Genomic DNA, 24,274 nt, shown 5'->3' on the forward strand with positions numbered 1-24,274 from the left:
TGAGTTGATCCATGCCACAGGTCAAAACATTCTTTCGCATTGTCATTTGAATGTCATCAGCGATGTACCGTAGCTCTCCGTGGATTAAGGTGATACTCTATCTCATTGCAACATAACATCAAATCTTATGCGAAGTTCATCTATCAGATTTTAATATCTGGGCTTTTGACGTTCATCAAAACGAAATTTCATTCATTCATTTCATTTTCATTCATTGCAACATTGCAGGATTGCTTAAACTGAACTTCAACATATATGAGCATCTTATTTTTCTGACTGCATTCAAGCTTCCAGTTAAACTGTGTGGAGGTTGGTACACAGCAAAACAACAACAAGAAAAATTTCCAGCTATCCCCTAGGATTCGGCGTTAAAGAAAACCGCAAAAATTGAATTTTAGATGCGACAATTGTGCTGTAGATCACAATGAATGTGAACAACTACTATAATTCGATGGTACGGTCTTTTCCGAAGGTTGAATACCGACGTGCTCGCGACCAAGATTCTCGGCATTGACGAGGCTCTATTTCAGCATCTCTCCAGACCTGTGGTCGGTGTGTACAGGCACAATGAGGTAAATCAATGTTAAGTGGACATTTTACTTTTCTAAGGTGTCTTTTTTTTGTCTATGTAGATAACAGTATTTACTCCAGAAAAAAATATAAGGAGAGAAGTCACGGCTCGTTGGAACGCATGCACTCAATGACAACGGATATCAGAATGTACGAGTATGATTCCCGAGATGGTATTATGTGAACACTACAAGTTTTCTCTCACAACATTGCGCTTTAGTTTCTTTTCCTTTTTTATTTTGCGAGCGAAAAAAGTTGCCAAACAACACTTCCAATCTCGGGACAGTATCCTCTATAGACTCCATTTACAGAATACAGCGATATTTTTTCATTTTTTTTTTTGTTTACTCCTGTGTTTGGATGTCATTACCCTGGTCAATTAGTGTAAGCTCACTGAGAGGCGGTATACTGAAAGTAGCGAGATGGCTTGCTTGCATAGCACGATTAAAATTTATCGAAGACGATGTCCATGTCCCGTTTATGCATATTTACAAACATTTAGGAAATTTTGCATGTGATATGATTTCTCATGTATTGTTATCGCTGTTGTATTTTGTTTGTTTTGTGTTTATTCCTTGAACGAAGCTTTCCAATGTCGACAACCCTCGCTGTGTGTTCCTGGAAACAGATCAAGAGTAAGTTGCGAGCTATTCAACATTGTCGTGATTATGATTATCATTGTCCAAAAGAAACCTTCAACATATTTGTGTATCATTATGCTTTCGAGTCATTTTTGTATCTTTGTAGTGCGATATTTGCTCCTCTCGCTCTCTTCCCTCATGTATAGTTGGCAACGTTGTTCCCAGTTTTCGTCTTATGTTTTGGCGTTCAGTTGAAAAACAAAATTTCATATCTTTATGCCCAAATCCATTGGTCTTCCTTCATGTAGTCCTCTTATGCTACATCACGTTCGTTTGTGTTTGTTCTCATCTTACATAATGAATCATAATGAGAACATCCAATCACCATAAACTGCACCTGATCGTTTGCATGGTATACAATTTAATCACTTTAACCATTAAATCTAAGAAACGCGAAGGTTTACGGGGTTGATCCTCTAAATCACATTTGACTGCTTCATATGATTTTATCACAGAAAATAATTGACCCACCTGTGAAATCTATAGACAGTTTTTCGTTTGTTGATCTGGTCTCTATCTGTTATATGGATTTGACATCTTCCCATAGAGCCTTAGACAACGATCCGTGGAAAACGACTGGATGCCTAGTCTACCAGAGTAACGACACTCACACTGTTTGTCACTGCTACCATCTCACAAATTTTGCTGTCATTATGGACATTCACGGAGTACAGGTAATAAATAACTCATGGAAGTCTAGTCTTGTCATTGAAGTAGATGTTCATTTGTTTTCATTAATTCGCTCCTACAGAATAAGCAAATCATATTTTACCAAAGAATCGCAATTTCTAATAAAGTCAGGTTATTTCTGATGGGCTGAAATGTCCTTGTCGATATACCATTCTCTACATTGATAGGCGTGCCGTAAACTTAATGATTCGTGATATTCGTCTTTGTGACTTTTGATCATAAGAAAAAGAGTCCCCTTGCCAATCCCCAGACGATAATAACCTCGCAAGATGAAATTCTTGCAGGTTCAAAACAAGCACACAAACGAACTAATAAGGAAAGAAATATTAGGACAAAGAACAGATTGAATACATTACGCATTGACATCAAACTGGTAAAGCCTTTGAACATTTTCTATGAGAAACCAACCACAAAATGCAATATCTAGGCTTTCATAAATGGTGTTTGTAAGTGAATTTGAATATCATTTATAGGTATTTATAATGATTATATCTACGTCGATATCATTGTTTTTTAATATATTTCCTCCAGAGTGACCTCACAGAGGGACACAAGACCGCCCTGTCTATTCTGTCACAGATCGGCGGTTCGCTTTCTGTACTGGGGAGTATGTCGTCTGTCATTATCTACGAGTTTTTCAGGTATGAACAGAAAAACAAATCAGCCATTGACATGATAAATGATAATTATAATGTTTGCATGTATGCTTTTGAATGCATCATTGTTTATTTCGTCTATGTATAATTATGTATAATGCATTTATTTACGTTACGTTCATTCTCTTGTGTTCTTTATGACCACTGTATTGCTTGTATCATGTAAAGTTGCAGAAACAAAATGAAAGAAATTGATTTGGAATACATAATTCTATAGTTACACTATTAAACTTTTGTACTAGCTTTTGAGATGATGACATTTGTTGTGATATTATACGTAGCGACTTAAGAATTATACAGACATTATCTAATAAAATTTTGAAATACAATGAGAGGGTCGATAATTAATCTTGAAGTAGGCCCTACTTGTAATACCCTTATGTCCTATCCATATTCCATCTTTTATTTCATGTGGACTGTCAAAGACGTTTCTTCTTCTTTTTTTTTAACGAGATGTATGTACGTGAAAACTGACGTAATTCTGTTTCACTTCAGACTGAAATCAGACCGTATTCGCGTGCACGAAAATCTTGGGGTCGCCATCGCATCTTCTCAGCTTATATTTCTGGTCGGAATAGAGCGCACTGAAATACAGGTATGGTTGCGAAGATCTTCCTTCTTGTTTAACCTTATAGCTCCTTACTTCCAAGCGTTACAGTCATGTGTTTGTAAACGAACATGAGTTTGTGATGAGGGTTTTAGTTAGGTCGCAGTATCATTCCATCGAACACTCCATCAAAGCAATATTTTGAAAGGAAGGTGAATCATGATGCTTCATATTCTGATGTCTAATCAAATTAGCGATGAATTGTTTCGTGCGCAGTTTTGCTGTTGGCTTGTTTGTTTTATACAGTACCTGTATTTTCAAAAACACAGACAAAAAAAAAAAAAATCCTACCGAACATGATACTTATAGCGCTTATCAGCCCATGAATGGTTCATAAGCATGATTATTGCTGGCCATGGGCTAAGAATCCTCAGTTGGTATCTTATTTTTGGTATTTATTGATATAATGATGATAATAATAGATAATGTTTTTTATATAGTGCAATTCAACTAAAAGGAAAATAGGCTCTCAAAGCGCTTCACATACACAAATGTCCATACAAAGTAACAACTGAAGTGGAAACCACATAACACAACGGTATACTGATGAAATTACTGAAAGTTGTAAGCTAGACAAAATAAGTGAGTTTTCAATTGTTTTTTAAACAGTTCAGGATTTTCTTGGGATCTGAATGATTGTCATGATAAATAAAAAAAAAACGCCTCTGTAAAAGTTACAGTTAATTAATAAGGACACTTGGCAAATTATTTTCCTCACCTATACTTGGTTTTAATCAATATCTTATAAGTCGCAAAGGTAAGTATAAAAACAAATTTTCTAATAAAGAAGTGCATCAACGCCTTTCGATTAATAATTGTGCTTTACACTAATATCATAGATATAGATTTTTACAGAGAAGTAAGAAGTTTAGAAGGCATAATAAACTCATTGGCCAATTTCACTTTTTTTCATGTACCGTCGTTTGCTCTATCAGTGGGTCTGCAAAGCAGTAGCTATAGCTTTCCACTACACCATCACTGCCATGTTCTGCTGGATGTTGATAGAGGGCGTTCACCTTTACGTCATGTTAATCAAAGTGTTTGGAGCGGCAAATCACATCAAAAAGTATTTCCTAGCAGGCTGGGGTAAGTATTTTCCAAAACGTTCGACCACGTCCCATTCATACTGTTATTTTTACTATGCCGCGATATCCTGCACATGGCAACTTGTTTGTCTGCAATGCTAGCGCCAAATTAGAATGATAGGGGTCCCATTCTTGAGAGTGAAATTGTAGAGTTAAATGATATATAGCCTTGAAACAAGAATGGGGGTTCACATCTGTTGTCATATGTGATTATGTGGCATAAAAAAGCGTGAAGAGTATAGATAAAAAGAATATGAATTAGTGTCGGGTTTGTTTTTTTTTTTTTTCGTGCGTAGAAGGTTCTACGTTTTTATCACATGTATGATCGAGTAAGGTAGATCTGAAATTCTTAAACATTTTGATGTTTTTTATTTTTTTTTTTGTATGAACGTAATAGCTCGCTTTAGCGAATTTCGGAAATCGTATAACAAATAGGCACTCGTATTTTTTTTAGTGTAACTGCTGATATTCTACTTTTCTAAACAGGGATTCCACTGTTGGTGGTAGGAATATCGGCCGGGGTTTTCTACAAAGATTATGCGGCTTCATCCACTGTGTAAGTTACATTATGTACACATAACATATGTGTAAGTTACATTATGTACACACAACATATGGTTCCAAAGATTTCATCATGAGACCAACAACCCCGACGGGACTAGGTCAGCAGTAAGAAGAGAGTCTGGTAGGACACAATAGTGTATTTGATCAGCATATAAGGTGTCGACAGCTAACATCGCATCAAATATAACAACTCATAAATTGATACTATCTAAACAGTGTTTTAAACAGTTTGAATAAGAGAGGTATATGTATGAAGGATATGTGGGTCGTTCAACAAGGATTACAAAAAGTGGCGTTTAACAGTACCACAAATTCTAATCTACCTATACCCTGATGTAACTGTTTCTGCAGGACCTAGAAGATTGTCCATTATGTTAATGGCAAAGAAATATTCATACATTTTACTTGATAATCTAAATAATTGAAACTATAGCCTATTCGGTAAAATTTGTATCAAAAGATATATATATATATATATATATATATATGTATATATGTTGTTTTTTTTTGTGGTTGTAAGTGGACCTCAGGCAGTGATGTCATGAAGACAAAAATTGCTCTAAAAAGCGCACATATGAAAGCCCGCTTATTGCAATCGTTTACGAAATTCCTCTGAGAGTATTTGTAGTAGCCATTTTTGCACCATCACATAAGCATGTAGAATTCTCTTACCTATGAGTTTCGCATGTTTTTTTCATCCCAAGGTGCTGGATGTCAACCAAAGCTATGTTGGGTTCATTTATTCCCACTGTGTCTATTGTCGTGGTCGTAAGTGAAATCAAGATTCTTACTTTGATTTCCATATTCTGTTCATTTCATTATCTCTGTTTTTTTTTCATGCGTTTGTTCTCATTAACTAGAAGAAAACATGAATTAGTATATACATATATTATATATATTATAAAGTTGATTTCTATCATAAGTCTATTGCAGCCTGTGTGTTAAGGAAATGTAAAATCGATTATATCTGTTGAGAAAACAGGGGCCAGTTTAACAACCACAGAAGAAAGCAATGTAAATATCTGCGTTAGGCTACGTGACTTGTGTTCTATGTTGCATTCGTCAGACACAAAAGAAGAAGAAGAAGAAGAAGAAGAAGAAGAAAAATCAAACAAATATAAGATGTAAAAGAAATCTATTTCATTCGTCAATTGCTAAAGCTTCATTTAATTTTCACGACAAAAATGAAGCGAGGGACATTTTTGGAAGAGCGTGTTGTTTTTTTTTTTTGGCAAAAAGATTAAGTTAAACGAGTGACATTTACTTCTGATTGTATGGTAAGATCTTCATATTATTTTGCTCATTTTCATTTTATCTATTTTTCTGAACTCCAGGAAAGAGCAAATGTAGCATGTAAGCAATGCTGATATAGAGTAATATTGACGTGTATCACGTGTGTAGCTTAAGTTTTATATTTGATTCTTTAAACTGAAAAATACATATTCTATTGCTACAGCATGATACTTTGTGTATTTACAGGTGAATACTTCGTTCCTCATCATGGTTCTCCGCGTCATGATGAAGTCCATGTCGGCAAAATACAAGAGCAGAGTATCCAGTAACACGTCTCAAGTCAAGTAAGAATACTTTGGCATCAGCTCAAATTCGTCATAACATCACAAATATCCAAGATCTGGTGACCCTCTTCAAAAGCAATACCTTTCAGACAAAACCATGCAATTTGGATGAGAAGTTCTGTGCTGTAGACATTGTATATGTTGAATACTTAATTACTGGACCAAAAGAGGAAGTTACTTCAAATCTTACTTACTGTATATATATATATATATATATATATATATATATATATATATATATATAAACTCTCAGGGAAAGTACTTCAGACAAGCAACAAAGCAACAAAGAGTTACCAGGGGTGCCTGTATTTTATCATGTGTCCTATTTGCATGGATGAAAACATCCTCTATGTTTCTTCTACTTTGATATTGTGTGTGATTGCAGGGCCGGACTGAAGGCAGCAGCTATTTTACTACCGCTTCTCGGTTTGACCTGGGTCTTTGGGTTCATTTCCATCAACTCACACACTCTCGTTTTCACATACCTGTTTGCTATCCTCAACTCTTTTCAGGTAATGGTGAAGAAAGAGCGACTTTTAGATTTACATACATCTCTAATGTCTTGCAAATCCATATCATACCGGAGAGAGCTGTGCAGCTACTAACTGTTATTATCACCATAAGTGCAATGGTGACTTTCACCTTAACCATACTAATAGGTACAGCAGATTTTAACCAATGATTACTGCAGTATAGATCCTACAATTACACTGACTGAAAGGAACGACTAAGCAGAGGATACCAAAGTACGGCACATTTTGGTAAATTGTACATTTTGGTAAATTACCAAAATGTGCAGTTACCAAGATGTGCCGTAACTGTGTCAGGGCACATTTTGGTAAATTTACCAAAATGTGCAGGACATTGACGGCACATTTTCGTAACTTTCTGCTCCTCTACAATCATCGCAAAAACAAATTTTAAGTGCAGTTGGTTTTTGTCCCCACCGAATGAGTTCGACAGCCTAAAGACCGTGTCACACCTTTCCGGGCAAGCTACGCGGGCTTGTTGCGAGTAAGGTTTTCCCAGCACGCAGGAAAATTATCTCGCCCGTAGTTGCCCGGAGCTGCGCACGCAAGTCCGATTTACCCAAGCCAAGATACATATGTAATGACATTCTGTCTTTTCTCTTGGACTTCTGCCATTCCTTCAGATGAATTTCTGAGTTGTCAGCCCCCACGCGCCTGGCACGCAGATCACACAGAATACCCGCAAGAAGAACATAAGTAGCACGCATCCAGCAAGTAAGACACATTTGCACAACTCGCACAAATCCTTGTCCGCCCTCAGAAATTGTCCGGTATGCTGGAAAATCCTCACACGCAACAAACCCTCGTAGCTTGCCCGGAAAGGTGACAAGGCCTTAACATGGTTACGGGTAAAAAGGATTTGCGTGCGCATCTCCGTACGACTACGGGTGAGATACGTGCTAGGTACTGTTACGTTCAGGTCATATGCGGGGACCTCTGGGTATAGTAAAAATTGCTCTTCGCAAGTCGAACGCAAGGTTTGCCCGGAAAGATGTGACACGTCCTGTAAGGCCGTGTCACACCTTTCCGGGCAAGCCACGCGGGCTTGTTGCGAGTAGGGATGTTTTTCAGCACGCAGGAAAATTTTCTGCGGGCGGACAAGAATGTTTACGAGTTTCGCACTTGTGTCTTACTTGCTAGACGCGTGCTACTTACCTTCTACTTGCGTGTATTCTGTTTGACCTGACTGAGAACTTTGAAACAGATCCGTTTTCTGTTACGAGCGACTTACGGGTACTGCGAAGTACCTGCGTTGGAGTTATCTGCAAGGTGCTGCCGGTAAGGGTCTCCTTCTGTTGTTCTGCGTGTACCCCCGCAACTCACTCGGAACACATATTGAACATGCTCAAGGCCTTGTCATACCGTATCTGGGGAAGTTTGACTTGCGGGGAAGCCAATTTGCTACCCGGAGCTCTCCGCAGTTGGTCCGCACCTGATAGTACTTAGCGCGTATCTCGCCTGTATTTGCCCGGAGGTGAGTACGCAAGTCCGATTTACCCGCAGCTAAGTTTACAGCATGACCAAAACTTTTTCCGAGTGAGTCGTGGGAATAGCCCGCAGAGGTACACGCAGAACGCCAGTAGGAGGCCCTTTTCGCAGTCCCCGTATGCGGCCAAATTAATGACATTCTGTAGTACTTCTGCCATTCCTTCAGAGGAATTCCTTCACTGAGTTGTCAGCCCCACGCACCTGGCACGCACGTCACACAGCATACCCGCACGAAAAGCAATCGCAATAGCTAACTCGAGCCTTCAGCTCGGGTGAGCTATTAAGTGTCTTGCCTGTCTTTACTGCTGCAGCAGGACCATATCACCTTGACCGTATTATAAATCTCAAGCCCATCCATGGGTTTTTAGTTCAGTTACCAAAATGTGCAGGCAAATCCACTTTTAACTGCACATTTTGGTAACAGTTGATCCCGCCAGGTATAGGTGCACTATCGGCACATTTTGGTAACTTGCACATTTTTCTTAATGTACCAAAATGTGCCGTAACATACCCCCAGAATGCCTAAGTTACTATGGTTACAGTTCATCGGGTCGTCTGTGTCGATTACCAGACCGATGTGTCGAAATTGCTAGTCTTTGTGAAAGCTGCTCTTCATGTTTGTAACGATGTGTTAATAATACTTTCCTTTCACACATTTACAAGTATTTTAGGAGGAAATGGAATTCACGATCTCTATAACAGCTTTGGTCTAAAGGTCTTTAAAAATAATTATACTACAGTGGGGGTATCAGCTAGTGTCACTTTGGCCCACTTGCCAAAGTTGCAATTGACGATAAAGCATCAGTGAGCCGCGGTAAATCACATGATGATGTACAGCGCTTGCACACTATTGAACTCCAGCTAGTCTTGTCAGCCCTTCCTTTTATCAAACGTTTTGATATAATCACTTTTATGCGTGTACCCTACTTGTGACAAGAGGTCTACTTTGACAGAAAACGAAACCTTTGTTACTCAATCACAATTAAGGCTTTATGGTGCTTTTTTTTTAAGTGTGTCCTCGTTTCGTTGTTAACAACTTGGCCATGAATTGGAATTCATCAATTCATCATAAAGGATTCCCAGGCCGCATAGTGTAACAGACAACAGACAGACAGAGGGACAGACACATGGCTGCACACACAGACGACAGTTATAACTGGTGAAAGCAAACACAATGGTGCATTGCTGCTTTGGAGAAGAGGAAATCAGAATTTTCTGTCAATCTGCCGCTCCAGCTTGAAAAAGACTCTCATAATGAGAGGAATCATGTCAAATAACATATCATGTTAATTAAACATGGCAGCCGAACCTGTCCCTTTTCCCAGTCCCGAATGTGGGAATGATGTCGGTTGATATTGCTTTTACTTATTTATTTATTTATTTGGGAGGTCATTTGTTGTAGTCATCATACTCTATAGCTTTTTTTTTCTTTTCAAAAATAAGTTGAAACATGGCTGGCATAATGTATCATTGGCATAAACAGCACTCATTACATATTCAGGATGATAGTAATCATATCATCAACATCTTCAAGGTCATCGATATTAGTATCAACATGATCATCACCGACATCATCGACACCATCGACATCATCCTTATCATTATGTTTGTGTTTGCAGGGATTATTCTTCTTTCTGGCTCACTGTGTCTTGAATATTGAGGTAAGCACACACCGTGTCTCTAGTTCAGCTCGCTGTAGCGACACGAACTATGCTAATCAATTTGACAGGGGGCATGTTCACTTCTACTTTAATACAGAAATGACTGATTACGTACATATATCACGTATATACCTCCTTGTTGATTCTTCAAGATGTTCCTTACATCAAATTGGGGAAATGGGGTAAGGTTTTATAGACGGTAAAATACATGTGCGTACGGAAAGACAGAAAGGTGTATAGAGGTATATAGAAAGAGGGACATAATTAAGGGAGAGAGAGAGAGAGAGGGGGGGGGGGGAGAGAAATAAACAGTGTGTGTGTATTTGTGTTGATTTATAAGAGAGACCAAAGAGAGGAAAATAAGTTTAGAATGTGCGTTTTGTTTTGTTTTGTTTAGCAGAGCAAACTGAATTTAATATTTATTGATGTGTCATGTAATTTAAGTTCTGCCCGCTGTCTTTTTAAGGTGAGGAAGGCATATGAGCGCAGGTTCGGTAAGACCAAGCATGGTATGGTCAGCTCCACGGCTCTCTCTTCTGTGTCGACCTCGGGCATTGGGGTCGCCAAGAGAAATGGGTCTGGACAGCTCAAGTCAGCAAAGAGTATTGACAGCGACACAGAGAAGGTTCTCTGTAGGAAGTCCAGTTCTAATTCTCAGGTTAGCCAAAGTAACTTATTTCTTTATTTCCATCGAACAAGAGGCGATACATAATACGATGTTTACAAGCAAAAAATATTAAAAGAAGTATACACGCTGTATAAAAATTAATACTAAAATGTGTGTGCGAATGAGTGTATTACAAACTTTGCATACTCCGCAGAAAAGACATTAAATAATGCAATGGGAAAAGTGTGATCCAGGCAGACAAGCACAATAATATCTTGTAGAGATGGATCCCTCGATAAACAATAATTATGCATATAATAGGTGTGTCCAAATTGTGTCTACGTTTGATAAAAGCACTTGTTAACTGTTCTGATAAATGCGTATTGTCAATAGTGCTTCAATAATACAAACAATAAAAATGAGCTATGTCGTCCCACAACAACGACAACCCAGCTCTGAATTCAGTGCAGAATGAACTGGAAGAGTATGACTAGGGCAAGAAGGCAACTAGGATGCCTAAGTTCTCACACAGTCACTAAATCTGCCGTAAGAAAATAACCCATTTCTTTCAATTTGGCATTAACTTCATCGATCCTAATTGTTGACCAATAATTCACCGTTAACCTCCCTGCACACAACAATATTTGACCTTGACCTTTGAACTTTCATATGTCTCTTTAAAGTGTATTTTATGTTCGTCTGCCAGAAAACATTACCGGTGATCAGCCCTTACGGAAATTCTAGGTGAAAAGTATAGTTTCAACCAAAATATTGTGACCTTTGAAATTGATTTTTGCCCGAACATTATCATCACGTTCGTACAAATCACGCGTAGACATTCCTAATCGTAGCAATGAAATAATGACAGTGTTTTGTCAAAGAACTTGGACTTTATACCGTGACCATTTGACCTGGGACGATTTCCATATCTTGGAAATAGCATCCCTTTCACTTATATCCTTCTCCAAAGTAATTTCACTGCTGAGCATTACTGGATAAAGTTGCATGCTGCTCAAAAAGAAAAAAAAAAAGATGTCGAGATCTAGACCTGAAGAATTACTGAAAGACAGATCGATGGACAATCCGAGAACTGCATGTCTTCATCTCCCTTTCAGGAGTAGGCACAATTATTTCACTTTCATATCGAATCATATTACTATATAATACCCACACAATGAACTGCGTATAGCTAGTACATTGCATTGATTTTGTGTATCTTGCTCAACAGAATGGGGGAAAAACCTAGTCAGAAATGATAATTGACAACATTGATGGAAGGGTACACACACAGCTCGTATTATACGATGTATCGTTGCCGTTTATAATGCACCATTCTATCGTGCCTAGGTGTATGGATACATTCACAGATCAACAACAAGGTCGAGCAGCATTCACGTATGACAAAGAAATTATGATAATCTGCATCAAAGCACAATAATGATTGCCATTTTCGGTGATTTATATTGATGATTCGTCAATTAAGCTAAAAATTAACCATTTCAAAGTCTGTGCATATAAAGATGCTGAGCGGAAGTACTTTATTGTATTACACATTGACTTAGGGTTACCAAGACAACCCACTGATGAAGAACAGTGTCGATGACACCAGTAGCTTGAATAACGATCTCAACATGAATGTCAGCCGAGATCCGTCCAAACGAAAGACAAACGTAAGATCTCTGTGTATGCCTTTGCAAAGGTACTATTGTGTTGTTATTTATGCAAGTTCATGTCTAAAGTATTTCCTTTTGGTAAATGTAATTTTCTCGCTTGTTGGCATATATCAATCCATACCTCGAAAATTGTTTGCACCGATGAAATCGGTTTAAGGCTTATTATTTTATTTTTTTAAACTTTTATTCCTTAAGTACATATCACCCTGTTCCTTTGCTGTTCCTTCTTGTCTTATTTTGTAAAACCATTTTCCTCTATTGGGGCATGGGTGAAGTTGGAAGTCTTCAACCATATATAAAAAAAAAAATATTACCGTGTTTCTTCTCCTTCACAGAGAAGATGTAGACTCTATGGCTGGAATTCACGAAAGTGATGCAATTTCAAACCATAGTTTAAACAATGGATAGGGAACCGCAGTTTTGTATGCAAATTTGTATTTCACGAAGGTGGTATAATCTTAGACCATGGTTTTTCTAGACCGCCCTTCGTAAATTGCTCCAAGGTTTAAACCACGGTCTAGTTTTGTACCAGTGCTCAGTCATGTTAGTAGACCACGGTTTAAAATGTCCGTGGTTTAAAATTGTTCCGCTTTCTTGAATTCGGGCATATAGGTTTGAGCATAGATAATAAGTTAAAAGTTGACTGGCATGTTTTGGAGTATATTTCAGTGGTATGACATCAAAAAGCAAATGACCATTTATATGATAGTACAGTGTACGCTTGCAGATTTAAAAGTACAAAATCGTACATTGACCACGTGTAGAACCCTCCAGCATTTTTTTTTTCAAGAGTCGTATCTTTTTCTGGAATTTATCATTTCCTACTTTTACTTACTAATTATCACAACAGCCCGACGCTCCGGTTCAGATCAATGACATACAGTACCAGATCAAGCGAGAAAGGTAAGTTAAAGTTATTTTTCGGTTTGACATTCTGTACCCGAGGGGCCCATATTCTACAAGCTTTGTCTTTTGTGTGAGTCCCTCCATTTTTCAAAGTTTGCGTATTGTAAATCAATTTCAGTTTTCATGACAACGGTTACTACAAGGTTCCACAATTATAAATACTCTTCTCAGTTTACTGCTTTTTTTTTTGCTTATGAAACCATGAAACCTCATTCTCTGTTATCAAAGAGAGTGAAATGCTCATTTTTCGAAAAATGAAATAAAATTTGAATTGAACTGAAAATTGAAGAAACTTCAATGAATCAAAGGCCTTCCTGGAGATACTGTGGTATGTGGTAAATAAAACTTTCAAACGGATGTCGAAAAAGGACGAGATGTTTTTGCCCGTGCTAGACCACTCGAAGCAGGTGTAAAAAGGGTGTGGTTCACATTTCTAGCGCATGTTATGAATATCCGTGTTGAAAAAGGATGCACTGGTCTGTGCAATTAGAAAATGATAAAGTATCGAGGAGATCAAGCGTAATGGTGGCTTTCTCTTCCTTTCTAACCCAGTGACAAGAATGTCAATCAGGAAAACAGTAACGACGAACTGGTAAAGGATGCGAAAGCTGCCATGGAGAACATTCTCTCGAAGTCCAACAACCTTAGCCAGTGGAAGTAAAAAGAAGGATAACTGGCCGCCCCACTGTGAGATAGGCAGCAATCACTCAGAGCTGTTCAATTCATTACAAATCAGTCTGTGAAGTGTGATATCAGTCATTTAACAGAAACCATGTAGAAAAGGCTCATGGACTCACTGCCATTTTAACTCTATTCTAAATGTATAAAGTGTATTTAATGAAGTTGAATCAATATTTTACTTACGTCTATAAAAACAAGATATTTATGCTATTTCACACCATGTGTAGAGTTAATACAATTTGACAAATGGTGCACCTAAAAAGGAGTCTATTAGAACATGTAGTTATGATGAATTTCAATGCATTTCGTATTTATACCAACTATGAAAGTATTTTACCTAGATTGGTGTAAGTATAGGAGATGTGGTATCAAGTGATATATGACTGCTAGTAGTTTGCTTCTCTTTCTTTACAACTTTGAACCTGGAACATGCCAAACTGCTGACTTTAACATAACCAGTAAATAACTTTCAAAGTCTGTATGATTGTTTGAAACACACGCAGTAATAATTTTGGTCAGTTTTCAGAAAAGAAAACGGAGTTTCTGATGTGAAAAACATACCAGCTATGATACAATGATCCTAGCTCAGGCACGAACTTTTTTTTTCCTCCTTTGAAAACGGCACTGCCAAGATTAGTTTTCAAGACATATAAATTATACATTCGTCTTTTGTTGCTATACTTTTATCAATTCACGCGAGACATCGTAAGCTAAATTCCCCGACTAAATTCTATTCAGCTTATAACGCTGCTACGTGAATAATTCAATTCTTACTACAAGGATAATATTATAGACTGTGTAGTTGAAGACAGGAAGCAATAAGAATCATTAACAAATTAACAGACAGGCTGATTCCAATAGATAGAGCGATTTAACTTTTCATTAAAAAGAAAGAACACGTGTGTAAGTTACGTGCCCATAAAGTCCATACACTTTTTGCACTGAATTGTTCGAAGAGGCAGGTAGAATGAAGAGAATCACGTTTTCCATAGTTATGTCACCAATCATATTAAAAAAATAACTTTAGCGACATTTTTACTTTGGTGTGAATGCAGATAGAGATAGAGATACAGATATAGATGCACACAGACTTTGTGTATTACTTTCTTTGGACAAGGAAGAATGTACTCTTAAAGCAGAAATGCCGTAGTTACACTGTGTCACATGTTTTGTCAATGTTGAATTCACCACACCTGATTCTAGAGATAGTGCTTTTAAATATTTTAATGTTTGACAGCAACCTATCAAATTCCGTCCAGCTGATATAATCTTTGTTTTTTTGGTTGTTGTAAGTTATAGTCTTTCTGTTATTAAAGAATGTAAATACAGCCAGTATAAGGATAGAATATGTGGTTCCGTCAGCATGCACGTGTACAGACTCACGTTAGCCGGTGCACAAGCAAGCCTAAACGTGTGCATAAATATACATAATGCACACATGCATTCGTGACATATTTTTACATTACTCTAAATCAACGCTGAGAAAAACGACAAAATGAGATGCTTTGACTGAAAAAAAAAGAGATAAATCACATATTTGGTATTTTTTTCCGCATAATCGAAATTCTGATTTCATTGTACTTTCCCTTCGAATTCAAATATTTTAAGGTATCTTTTGCTATGTAATAATGTTGAAATGAATAATCTCCCATACACTTAACTGCTTCTCAATTTAGAATTCTTGCAGTATATGGAAATAAGATGAGCAAATTAATTATTCTTGGGAATTATCAATAATTGAAATGATCTGCGCATGAGATATGCGGCGAATATTGTTCCTCGAATAACTGTAAAATATTTAAAGTCCAAAACCATCAGGTTAAGCCAACATTTTGGTCATTTCGTGTTGCGCTTAATTTCCCTCCATTGTTACTTTCACATGCGATTCTAGGGACAAGAATTATAATTGTGTTTCAAATGCAAGAACTAATAGTCCTGCATTACGTTGTTCATGAAAAAAAAAATGTGGAAATAAAGGTTGTCAGAAAGAACATAGTGGAAAGCTATGATTGATTTCGTTCTTCTCAATTACATTTGCTTCCCAGCGAAATTTAAGGTGTTCTGCGTCTATTTCAATTTGGCTCTGACTGATTTCAAATTTCCATGGATATGAGAACACAAGACAGTATGAACCCAGCCAATGTTTTTGATGTCTTTATAACTTAAAGGGATGATATAGTTTGTTTGAGATGGGGTTTCGGGCTTCAGGCCTCCATTTTTTTTTTGTTTTTTAATGATATAATGAGAAACCTCGTATGAAATACGAAGTACATATTGTAAGAGAAATTTAAAGCTTATTTGAAGAAAACTAGTTTTGAAATTGCCGAGACATAAAAAAGAAGTCATAATGAAAGGTGGGACCCACCATTAATTAGGATCACTTTGTTTTACTATGTTTATGGAAATCTTTGCCATTTCAACATTGATTTTCATAAAATAAAGTTTGCACCCCTCTTAAAATTGTACACCCTTTCATTTTTCATAGGTGGTTTCTAATTATCTCGCAAAAATCTTATTCAGTCCATGATAACAGTTTGCCGGTACTAATTATGTGATTATAATTCAGATAGTAATTACAATACAAATTGTGCGTGTGAAAGGGTATAAAGTGATGTTGTCTGTCTGTCTGGCTGGCTGTCATTCTGATTTTATTCTTACACGTTACCCATCAGTGTTTGTCGGTGTTTCCACAGTGTATATATTTCATGTCATGCCTTGATAAGTGGATCTTCAAATGAAACATCAAAGTGTGCAGAAACAGGCTGTTTGGTAAATCATTGATTAGGCTTTAAGGAGTAGTTTTCATGTGGTTTATGTAGGGTTCAATGTCTTCTGATGTATTAGTAAGCTTGATAAGCTGGACAGCTCATTGTATACAGGAAATACATATGGGAAAGATTCACCTGTCAATGTAGTTTCCTAATTGGTACTCCTGATGCACTACATTAACAACACATTTGATGGAATTAGATACAAACATACACGTCAAGCGTAAAACTCGGAAAAGCACTTTACAAGCAGAGGAAGTCTATCCTTTTATGTAAGTGTTAATATCCCGTCAAATGCTTTCTACGCCTCGTTGAAGTATACGATATGAATTTAAGTGAAATAAGAATTATGAAATGTTAAACCTTAAAAATGAAATTTACAATTCTTTGAGAGTAAAGCACACTTTAACAACAATTGGATAGAAAAGAAATACTGTATACAAACAATTGCGTATACTTTTACAACTCCAGTTTCTTTTTGTGCAGTTCACAGGACGTACACTTTAAAACATAAAAACAAATCCCGCGAAAAGCGAACGATTATTTTATAAATATGCATCATTGCGAATAAGCTCTGCAACTTGAAATTAAAACATACTACTCGTGATTTCAAATTATTTCTTTTCTTCGCTAAAATATGGACCTATTAGTACCCATTCTTCCGTATGATTACAAAGCCATTTAATATAATGTGGCTTAAATTACACTTTTAGTTATTATATCTAATTCCAAACGATGTTTTACAACATTGATCTGTACCAGCATTAGTCGTTATAATAAACTCTTTCAACCTGTCAGTGTCTAATGCCTTAGAAATCGCAACAACCAACACTGATCCTACTCGAATAGTGGATGATTTCTCTAATTTGCACATACTTCACTAGACGTTGACATAAGTCGGGTTTCTCATGGTTTCGTACTTTACACGGACCTGTGGTCGACTCATGTCCATGTACCCGCTGCTGCCAAGGTTTGCTGTAGCAGGAGTTCCTGTTTGCATTTCTCTCATTGGAATTTGCTGATATTCAACAGCGGACTCATGTCCGCTTCCAACATCAGCATTGTCTCCTAGTCGATGTTCGTCGGAAACGGGAGTTGGATCCTCACTTACCATGTCTACACTTGTCGAGGGTCCATCTACATTTACTTTCTTCCGAACCAATATCCAACAGCCGAACACTACTAAAGTGACGATCCACAGTGCCGTGAAGACAAAAGTAATGTAGTAGTAGACACCTTTACGCGCCGGCGGATTTGTGGACTCTATTTTGTTGCCTCGTGAGGAGTTCTCATTGTTTGGCGAGGAAATGGCCGTGAACCCAACTAAACAAGCTGAAGATGAGGATCCTTGTTGACAAACGTAACACCCAAGTACCCTACCCACGTCTTCTGCAGATACGTTGCGAAGCAGCGAGGCTGTGCCATCTCCACTGATCCACAGACGTGTTGAGATGTCGACTTCGTTGTTCTCTGAGTCAAGGAGCCACCATAATATACTGCGTAAATCATTGTTCCTTTCTGTCATATTTGTATCAAGGTAAACTATGATGTCATTGTCCACAAACTCCAATTGAAGTCTGACACGTTGAACTGGTAATGTTGTCAAGGTTACACTCGTCACTGCTGCATCAGCTGCGCATTTTAGGAATAGAACAACAGGTGCGGTGAATAATACTGGGAAAAAGAACATATTCATTTGAAGCAGAAACAGTTCGTACCTCGCTTAATTTTATACCGTAAATGACTATCCTGAAGGGTAAATCGATGTGATTCCGTAGTTAGAAGGCATCTACTGTTATAAGCTGTTGTAGCTAATCTATTGCTTTCCCATCAAGTACAAGTTTTCACACCAGGGATGTTTTTCACTGTAGCCGTAATTTGAGATTTGCGTGTCTTGAAACTAGTTTAAAGTCCATGGTTTCGACATGCAGTGTAATACAATGTTATCAACGTACATGATTGTACTAATTTACAATCGTTCTATAAGGGCTACGAGTGACAAGGTTCCGTCATCTTAAATGGGAAAGAGCCATTAAAAGCGAGAAGAGAAATGTAGGTCTATTGATAAAGTTGATATTAGTATGTAGGGGATAACAGCTATACTACGAGAACAATCGTTTGTCTTCAATCTTCAAAAATTACTGTATAAACTTTTCTTATGCCTACCGATACCCGTGGGTATGATAAATCATTTTTCATTGGTCTAATTAAGTTAGATACAGCACTGCTTACTTTGAAGTTCATTGAAAGTCTACGTGTGATTCTTTATTACAATGTAGATTCTTGGTAGGATCACTACACATTTCAGGGACCTATGTATTCATGTTTAGCTTTGACTGACAATGATAACTGAGATTTTGACTCTAAAAGTGTAGTAAAAGTATGTTTTGAGTAATGCATTTGAGTAGTAAATCCTCATTCATAAGTCAAGTGTGTATTATGACGTATTGTGTGTGTGTGCGTGTGTGTCTTTGCGTGCGTATAGATAGATATCAAGAAAATGATAGCAGGACAATACTTATGTATATATATCTATATCGATATTATGAATATGAATATATGGATATATAAATATACATGTTTATATATTTATTTATATATATATATATATATATATATATATATATATATATATGTGTGTGTGTGTGTGTGTGTGTGTGTGTGTGTGTGTGTGTGTGTGTGTGTTTGTGTGTCCTGATGAAGGTCTACTGACGGACCGAAAGCTCGGCCGCCATTAAACCTGTTGAAATCCACGCTTACCGCTCCTTCCGACTTCTTATTATATAATATGTGATGTATGTGTGTGAGCCATTATTCTTTTTCTCACCATTATTGTCATCATCGTTATCATTATCATTATCATTAATATAATGGATGTATTCAATGTTACAGTTCATGAGAATCTTCTCCGACCAATCACAGACACGACAACCCTCGCGTATTATTCGATATAATGACATGTTCATGTTCATGTGATGTGACTAACTTACATACGTTCATTCTTGTTGAATACTGATATCCGGATACTTAAAATTCTTTGTCAGTAATGTAACTGAGGAGTCAACAGGACAATGTAAAAGCAGTTTCTGAAGGACTGTGATTCTCTTAGTTTCTTGCGTCTGATCATAAGTCAGAAAGTAAAACACTATATAATGATCGTATAATTTTGTTTATCCGTGATGCGGTCGCATGAATAAAGCCTTATGACATACAATAGCTTTTCATTAAAATCTGGAGCATTTTAACGATGTCACGAACTTGAATTGCACGCATGTAATGTCTGATAAGAAGCCATCTTTGCTGGAGAACAAAACATTACCAGAAAACACTTCAGACAACAGCAACACAAAAGAATTAAGGACGAAGTTTCGACTTGTTTGGCACGCAACTTGAGATAACCTTCTCTCCTGGGTCACGAAGGTTATTAAAACACAACGAAGAAAATATAAAAATTGGCAAAGAAAAAAAAAAGAACAACAATCGCTCAAACTGACGCGAATATCAAGAATCATAAACGGTATAGGGAAGTGGGTGGCCGTCAAAACGCTACCCCCCCCCCAAAAAAAAAAAAATAAATTAAATGAACTGATCGGTTGTATCTTCTCGAGAGGTAAGGCTAAAAAAAAATACTCGTGGGGTGAAAGTGTGATATGAGTAATGAGATAACTTTCGACTGTTTCGCAGCTTCAGTTATACAATATTTTATTTGCAATCGCAACTTCAATAGGCAGACGTTACAAGACAGGGGCGGATCCAGGAATTCTGTAAAGGGGGGCGTGACTGATATTTCTTGTGCCACTTCCGGGTTTCATTTCATTTCTTTTCTTTTTATTTCTTTTGTTTTTAACGGCAAATAAAGGGGGGCGTGCGCCGGTTGTGCCCCCCTCTGGATCCGCCACTGCAAGATTTAATCATCTTGGACTAAAATTACTGCTCACACCAGTCTTGTCTTCTTCATTTAATAAATGCATTGATATATTTGTGTGTATTGTCGTAAGAGATATTAGTATTGGGGGGAATACGGACAGGTGCCCTCCCCCCGAGACATTTTTAAACCTCGGGTTTTTTTTTTAAATCAAAACAGTTGATTCTCACATAATTTGATCAGCAAATACGAAAATCGCATTACAGTCATGTCAGAAAGTTGATCGTTTATTTTCTCGAGTGTGCTAATGAGCAAAAGAGCAAACAAACGCCTGAATAATAATAATAATAATAATAAAAGCTCGGCACAGTGCCTCGTTAAGCTACTTTAATTCAAAAGTAAAGTTTGAGTAAAATCCTCCAAGATCATGGATTAAAGGTCACTGATACAAAAGACAGTCAATCCAGTGGTCAGATATATAGTAATTATGATACCATAGAAATAACAGAGCAATGCAATATGCAGCGTGATTGCGTTTATGTTTTTTTTTTATATGTATAATTTATAATTGCATACACTTCTTGTTCATATACGAAAGTTCCATCCTTGTCAATATTCCTGTTTATCATGTATATATATGGTAATTGTTTTGCACTATTGCGATTATATCTTATTACACTCCTTGTTGTTCTACTTTTAAAATGAAAGGCCAAAGAAGTTTATATAAGAATGTATGCCTTTATTCAGGGCAAAAAAAAAAAAAAACCAAACAAACAAACAAACAAACAAAAAACAAACAAACAAACACAACAACAACACACACACACACACGCACACATAACAATCATACACGCCCCACCTAGCAGGCCATATACAAAACAAATGAAAGTGTTTGATTACTTGTTAATTTGTATTTATTTCCAAGTCATATAACACATACAAAAAGAGGCAAAATATCATAATTATGTACATCAAAATAAGATATGGAGAAAGGCCCAATCTCAGTGATAACATTAGAATACCATTGTTCTTTCTTGGGGGTCCTTTGATTAGTTTAATTTAGCAACAACAAAAAAGGCATATTTCTGACTTAGAAGTAAAAAAAAAAAACACAAACACAACAACAACAACGAATTAAAAAAGAACAAACCGAGTAGAGAATATTCCACGGTTTTACATGTGTTTGAAAGCAACTATGATTATAGTGAATGACATGAAAATGTAGTCATGGGTTATTTCGTTCAAAATAATCATTAAGTAATATTTAGCATGGTGAGCGTTTGCTGTGATGCTTGACAAACATTCTTACAAGTGTATTCAAACATTTACATATATATCGCCAAGATATTCGGGTCAACTAGCAATCTGGTATTGTGGTGGCAAAAAGTTCTGCAACTTCGATTAACCTAAAAAACAGAATGATAATTTTTAAATGCTGCTCCGAAAATTAAATGTAAAATATGGTATCCAACCGCTATTATTAACTCTTCAGTTTCTTGGTTTTAGAAGCCATAACTTGAAATAAAAAAAAAAGACAGTTAATGCAATAAATGGAATTTGCATTACCACGTTGCAAGCGATCCAAACAAGGGAACATTTTCCTACACGGAGATAAAAAAAAAGTTTCTGTGGTGCAAATCATATCTTATAATGTGTATACAGAATAATTAAGAACATTCAGAACGTGAGCATTACATTCTTTAACATCAGATTGTATTCATACGCATAACACATTTCTTAGATCTCATTTGGGATAAATCTACACTACACCCAATTTTAACAGCAATATTTTGATGGTTAATGTTACACGGGAAGATATCACATTCATAATATCAGTTCATTTTCACAAATGACAAGACCTTTCGAAAACGCCTTGAAGAAGGAAAACTTACATGAGCAGTAGAAGGTAAAAGTTTTTCAGAACAGTAAATAGCTTTATAAGTCTAGTGTTAAAGTGTATAAAGTCTTCCATAATGATGTCAATTCTTTGATCTTTTATTTCCTCATGCAAAGACTATTCATTACATAAGTAAAGATTTATATGGAGTAATGAAGCTAAACTAAGGGGGAAAATCAAAGATGTAGAGAAACAGAGAAGGAATAATCTAACCCTTATAGGAAGGTTTACCGTTTGTTATAAATCACCAATTCTTATTTTCGCAAATAGTTCATTTGTTCACATTTCGCCTAGTTTCCCATTATTTTGATGGTTAATGTTACACGGGAAGATATCACATCCGTAATATAATATATTTTCACAAATGACAAGACTTTTCGAGAACGCCTTGAAGGAGGAAAACTTACATGAGCAGTAGAAGGTAAAAGTTTTTCAGAAAAGTATATAGCTTTATAAGTCTAGTATTAAAATGTATAAAATCTTGTATAATGATTTCAATTCTTTGATCATTTATTTCCTCATGCAAAGACTATTCATTCTGTTGCAATGATGGGTATGATATTCGATTTTACTGTCGCATGTCAACTATCGTAATTTATTTTACAGGAGGAAAGTAAAGTATGATACATTGTAAAATGAAAGTGAATCTTGCACACAATGACATCTAAAATACCTATTAAGTAATATAATTATACTTGAGTCGCGAATTAGGAACACCAATAGGAGTTGTTTACAAAGAAATTAATCGAAATAGTGTTACTTAACATCATCATGTCTAACTCTCATTTATGCATGGCTATACATTGAATGTACAACGTGTATTTAGCAAGTCTGACTAACATAGGAAAAACCGCATGAGCGCAGAAGAAAAACATGTTTTAATCCTCGAAAATTGAATCTAAAGGCAACATAATTTCTTTTTGGCTTTCCCTCACACATTCACTTTGTTTTTATTCGTATTTCATTCGTAGTTCATTTCGTATTTTCCCAAATACATTTATTAGGCTACGTATCACTGAGGAAATTTTAAGTGCGTTTGAATGTGTGAACTATATGTGAATTACACATTATGATATCTCAAAATGTACTGCAGTCAGCAAACAGTGGTCCACGAATGGAAACATTACGAATTTTCGATGAATTCGTCTCTTCTAGCATTAAAGGTTATGACCATTCAAAAATGTAATTTCCAATGTTTGCTGATAGACGTCCCAAAATAAATGCCTTTTAGCATTAAGATGGGAAGATTATAGCATTGGGTGGCACAGGTAAATCTGCATTGAGTATCAAACAGATAAAAAGTAATTAGGGATATTCATGTTTATTTAGCTATACTACTGATTTTGTAGCATTATTGTGTTTGTAAAACCGGATTCCATAGGTGGACAGGGCTATGAGAAAAGTGTCTCTGATATGGGTCACCCATTTTACCTTGTATTTCACCTTTGATGTAGATTGCATCATACAGTATGTGTTAATATTTTACACTTAACCGACAGGGAATGAATTCGGGTTTTTGTTTTGTTTTGTTCTGTTTTGTTTTGTTTTTTTTTGCTTTCCTGAAAAGTGGTATCTTATATCAGCAGACCTAATCATATACTTTTTGTTGGATGGAAATATAACATAATTTGATTTGATTTGATTTATCTATTCTCTGTATGGCATCATTTACAAATCCCTTTCAAGCAATATAAGCAAACAGAATATATATACATATATGATACTACACACTACAATTTCAACAACTTGCATTACACATACATCTGTGACATAATTATAGTACATGTGTTATGAATCACCAGACAGAA

At 36.4% G+C, this 24,274-nt stretch overlaps 1 protein-coding gene across 1 annotated transcript in view; it reads left to right on the top strand.

The window, feature by feature from the left end:
* The window catches only part of LOC140235370 (uncharacterized), a 37,410-nt gene extending 23,494 nt beyond the window's left edge, over positions 1-13,916 (top strand). The window contains exons 17-31 of the mRNA XM_072315399.1: positions 473-572; positions 1,156-1,205; positions 1,759-1,885; positions 2,433-2,542; positions 3,053-3,152; positions 4,100-4,250; positions 4,736-4,805; positions 5,518-5,581; positions 6,293-6,390; positions 6,776-6,902; positions 10,028-10,069; positions 10,536-10,727; positions 12,239-12,346; positions 13,200-13,252; positions 13,808-13,916. Of these exons, the coding sequence (XP_072171500.1) occupies positions 473-572; positions 1,156-1,205; positions 1,759-1,885; positions 2,433-2,542; positions 3,053-3,152; positions 4,100-4,250; positions 4,736-4,805; positions 5,518-5,581; positions 6,293-6,390; positions 6,776-6,902; positions 10,028-10,069; positions 10,536-10,727; positions 12,239-12,346; positions 13,200-13,252; positions 13,808-13,916 (1,501 nt within the window). The remainder of the gene's footprint in view (positions 1-472; positions 573-1,155; positions 1,206-1,758; positions 1,886-2,432; positions 2,543-3,052; positions 3,153-4,099; positions 4,251-4,735; positions 4,806-5,517; positions 5,582-6,292; positions 6,391-6,775; positions 6,903-10,027; positions 10,070-10,535; positions 10,728-12,238; positions 12,347-13,199; positions 13,253-13,807) is intronic.
* Positions 13,917-24,274: the final 10,358 nt, after the last annotated feature.

This window comes from Diadema setosum, chromosome 11, assembly GCF_964275005.1.
Source record: "Diadema setosum chromosome 11, eeDiaSeto1, whole genome shotgun sequence".
Classification (NCBI taxonomy): Eukaryota; Metazoa; Echinodermata; class Echinoidea; order Diadematoida; family Diadematidae; genus Diadema; species Diadema setosum.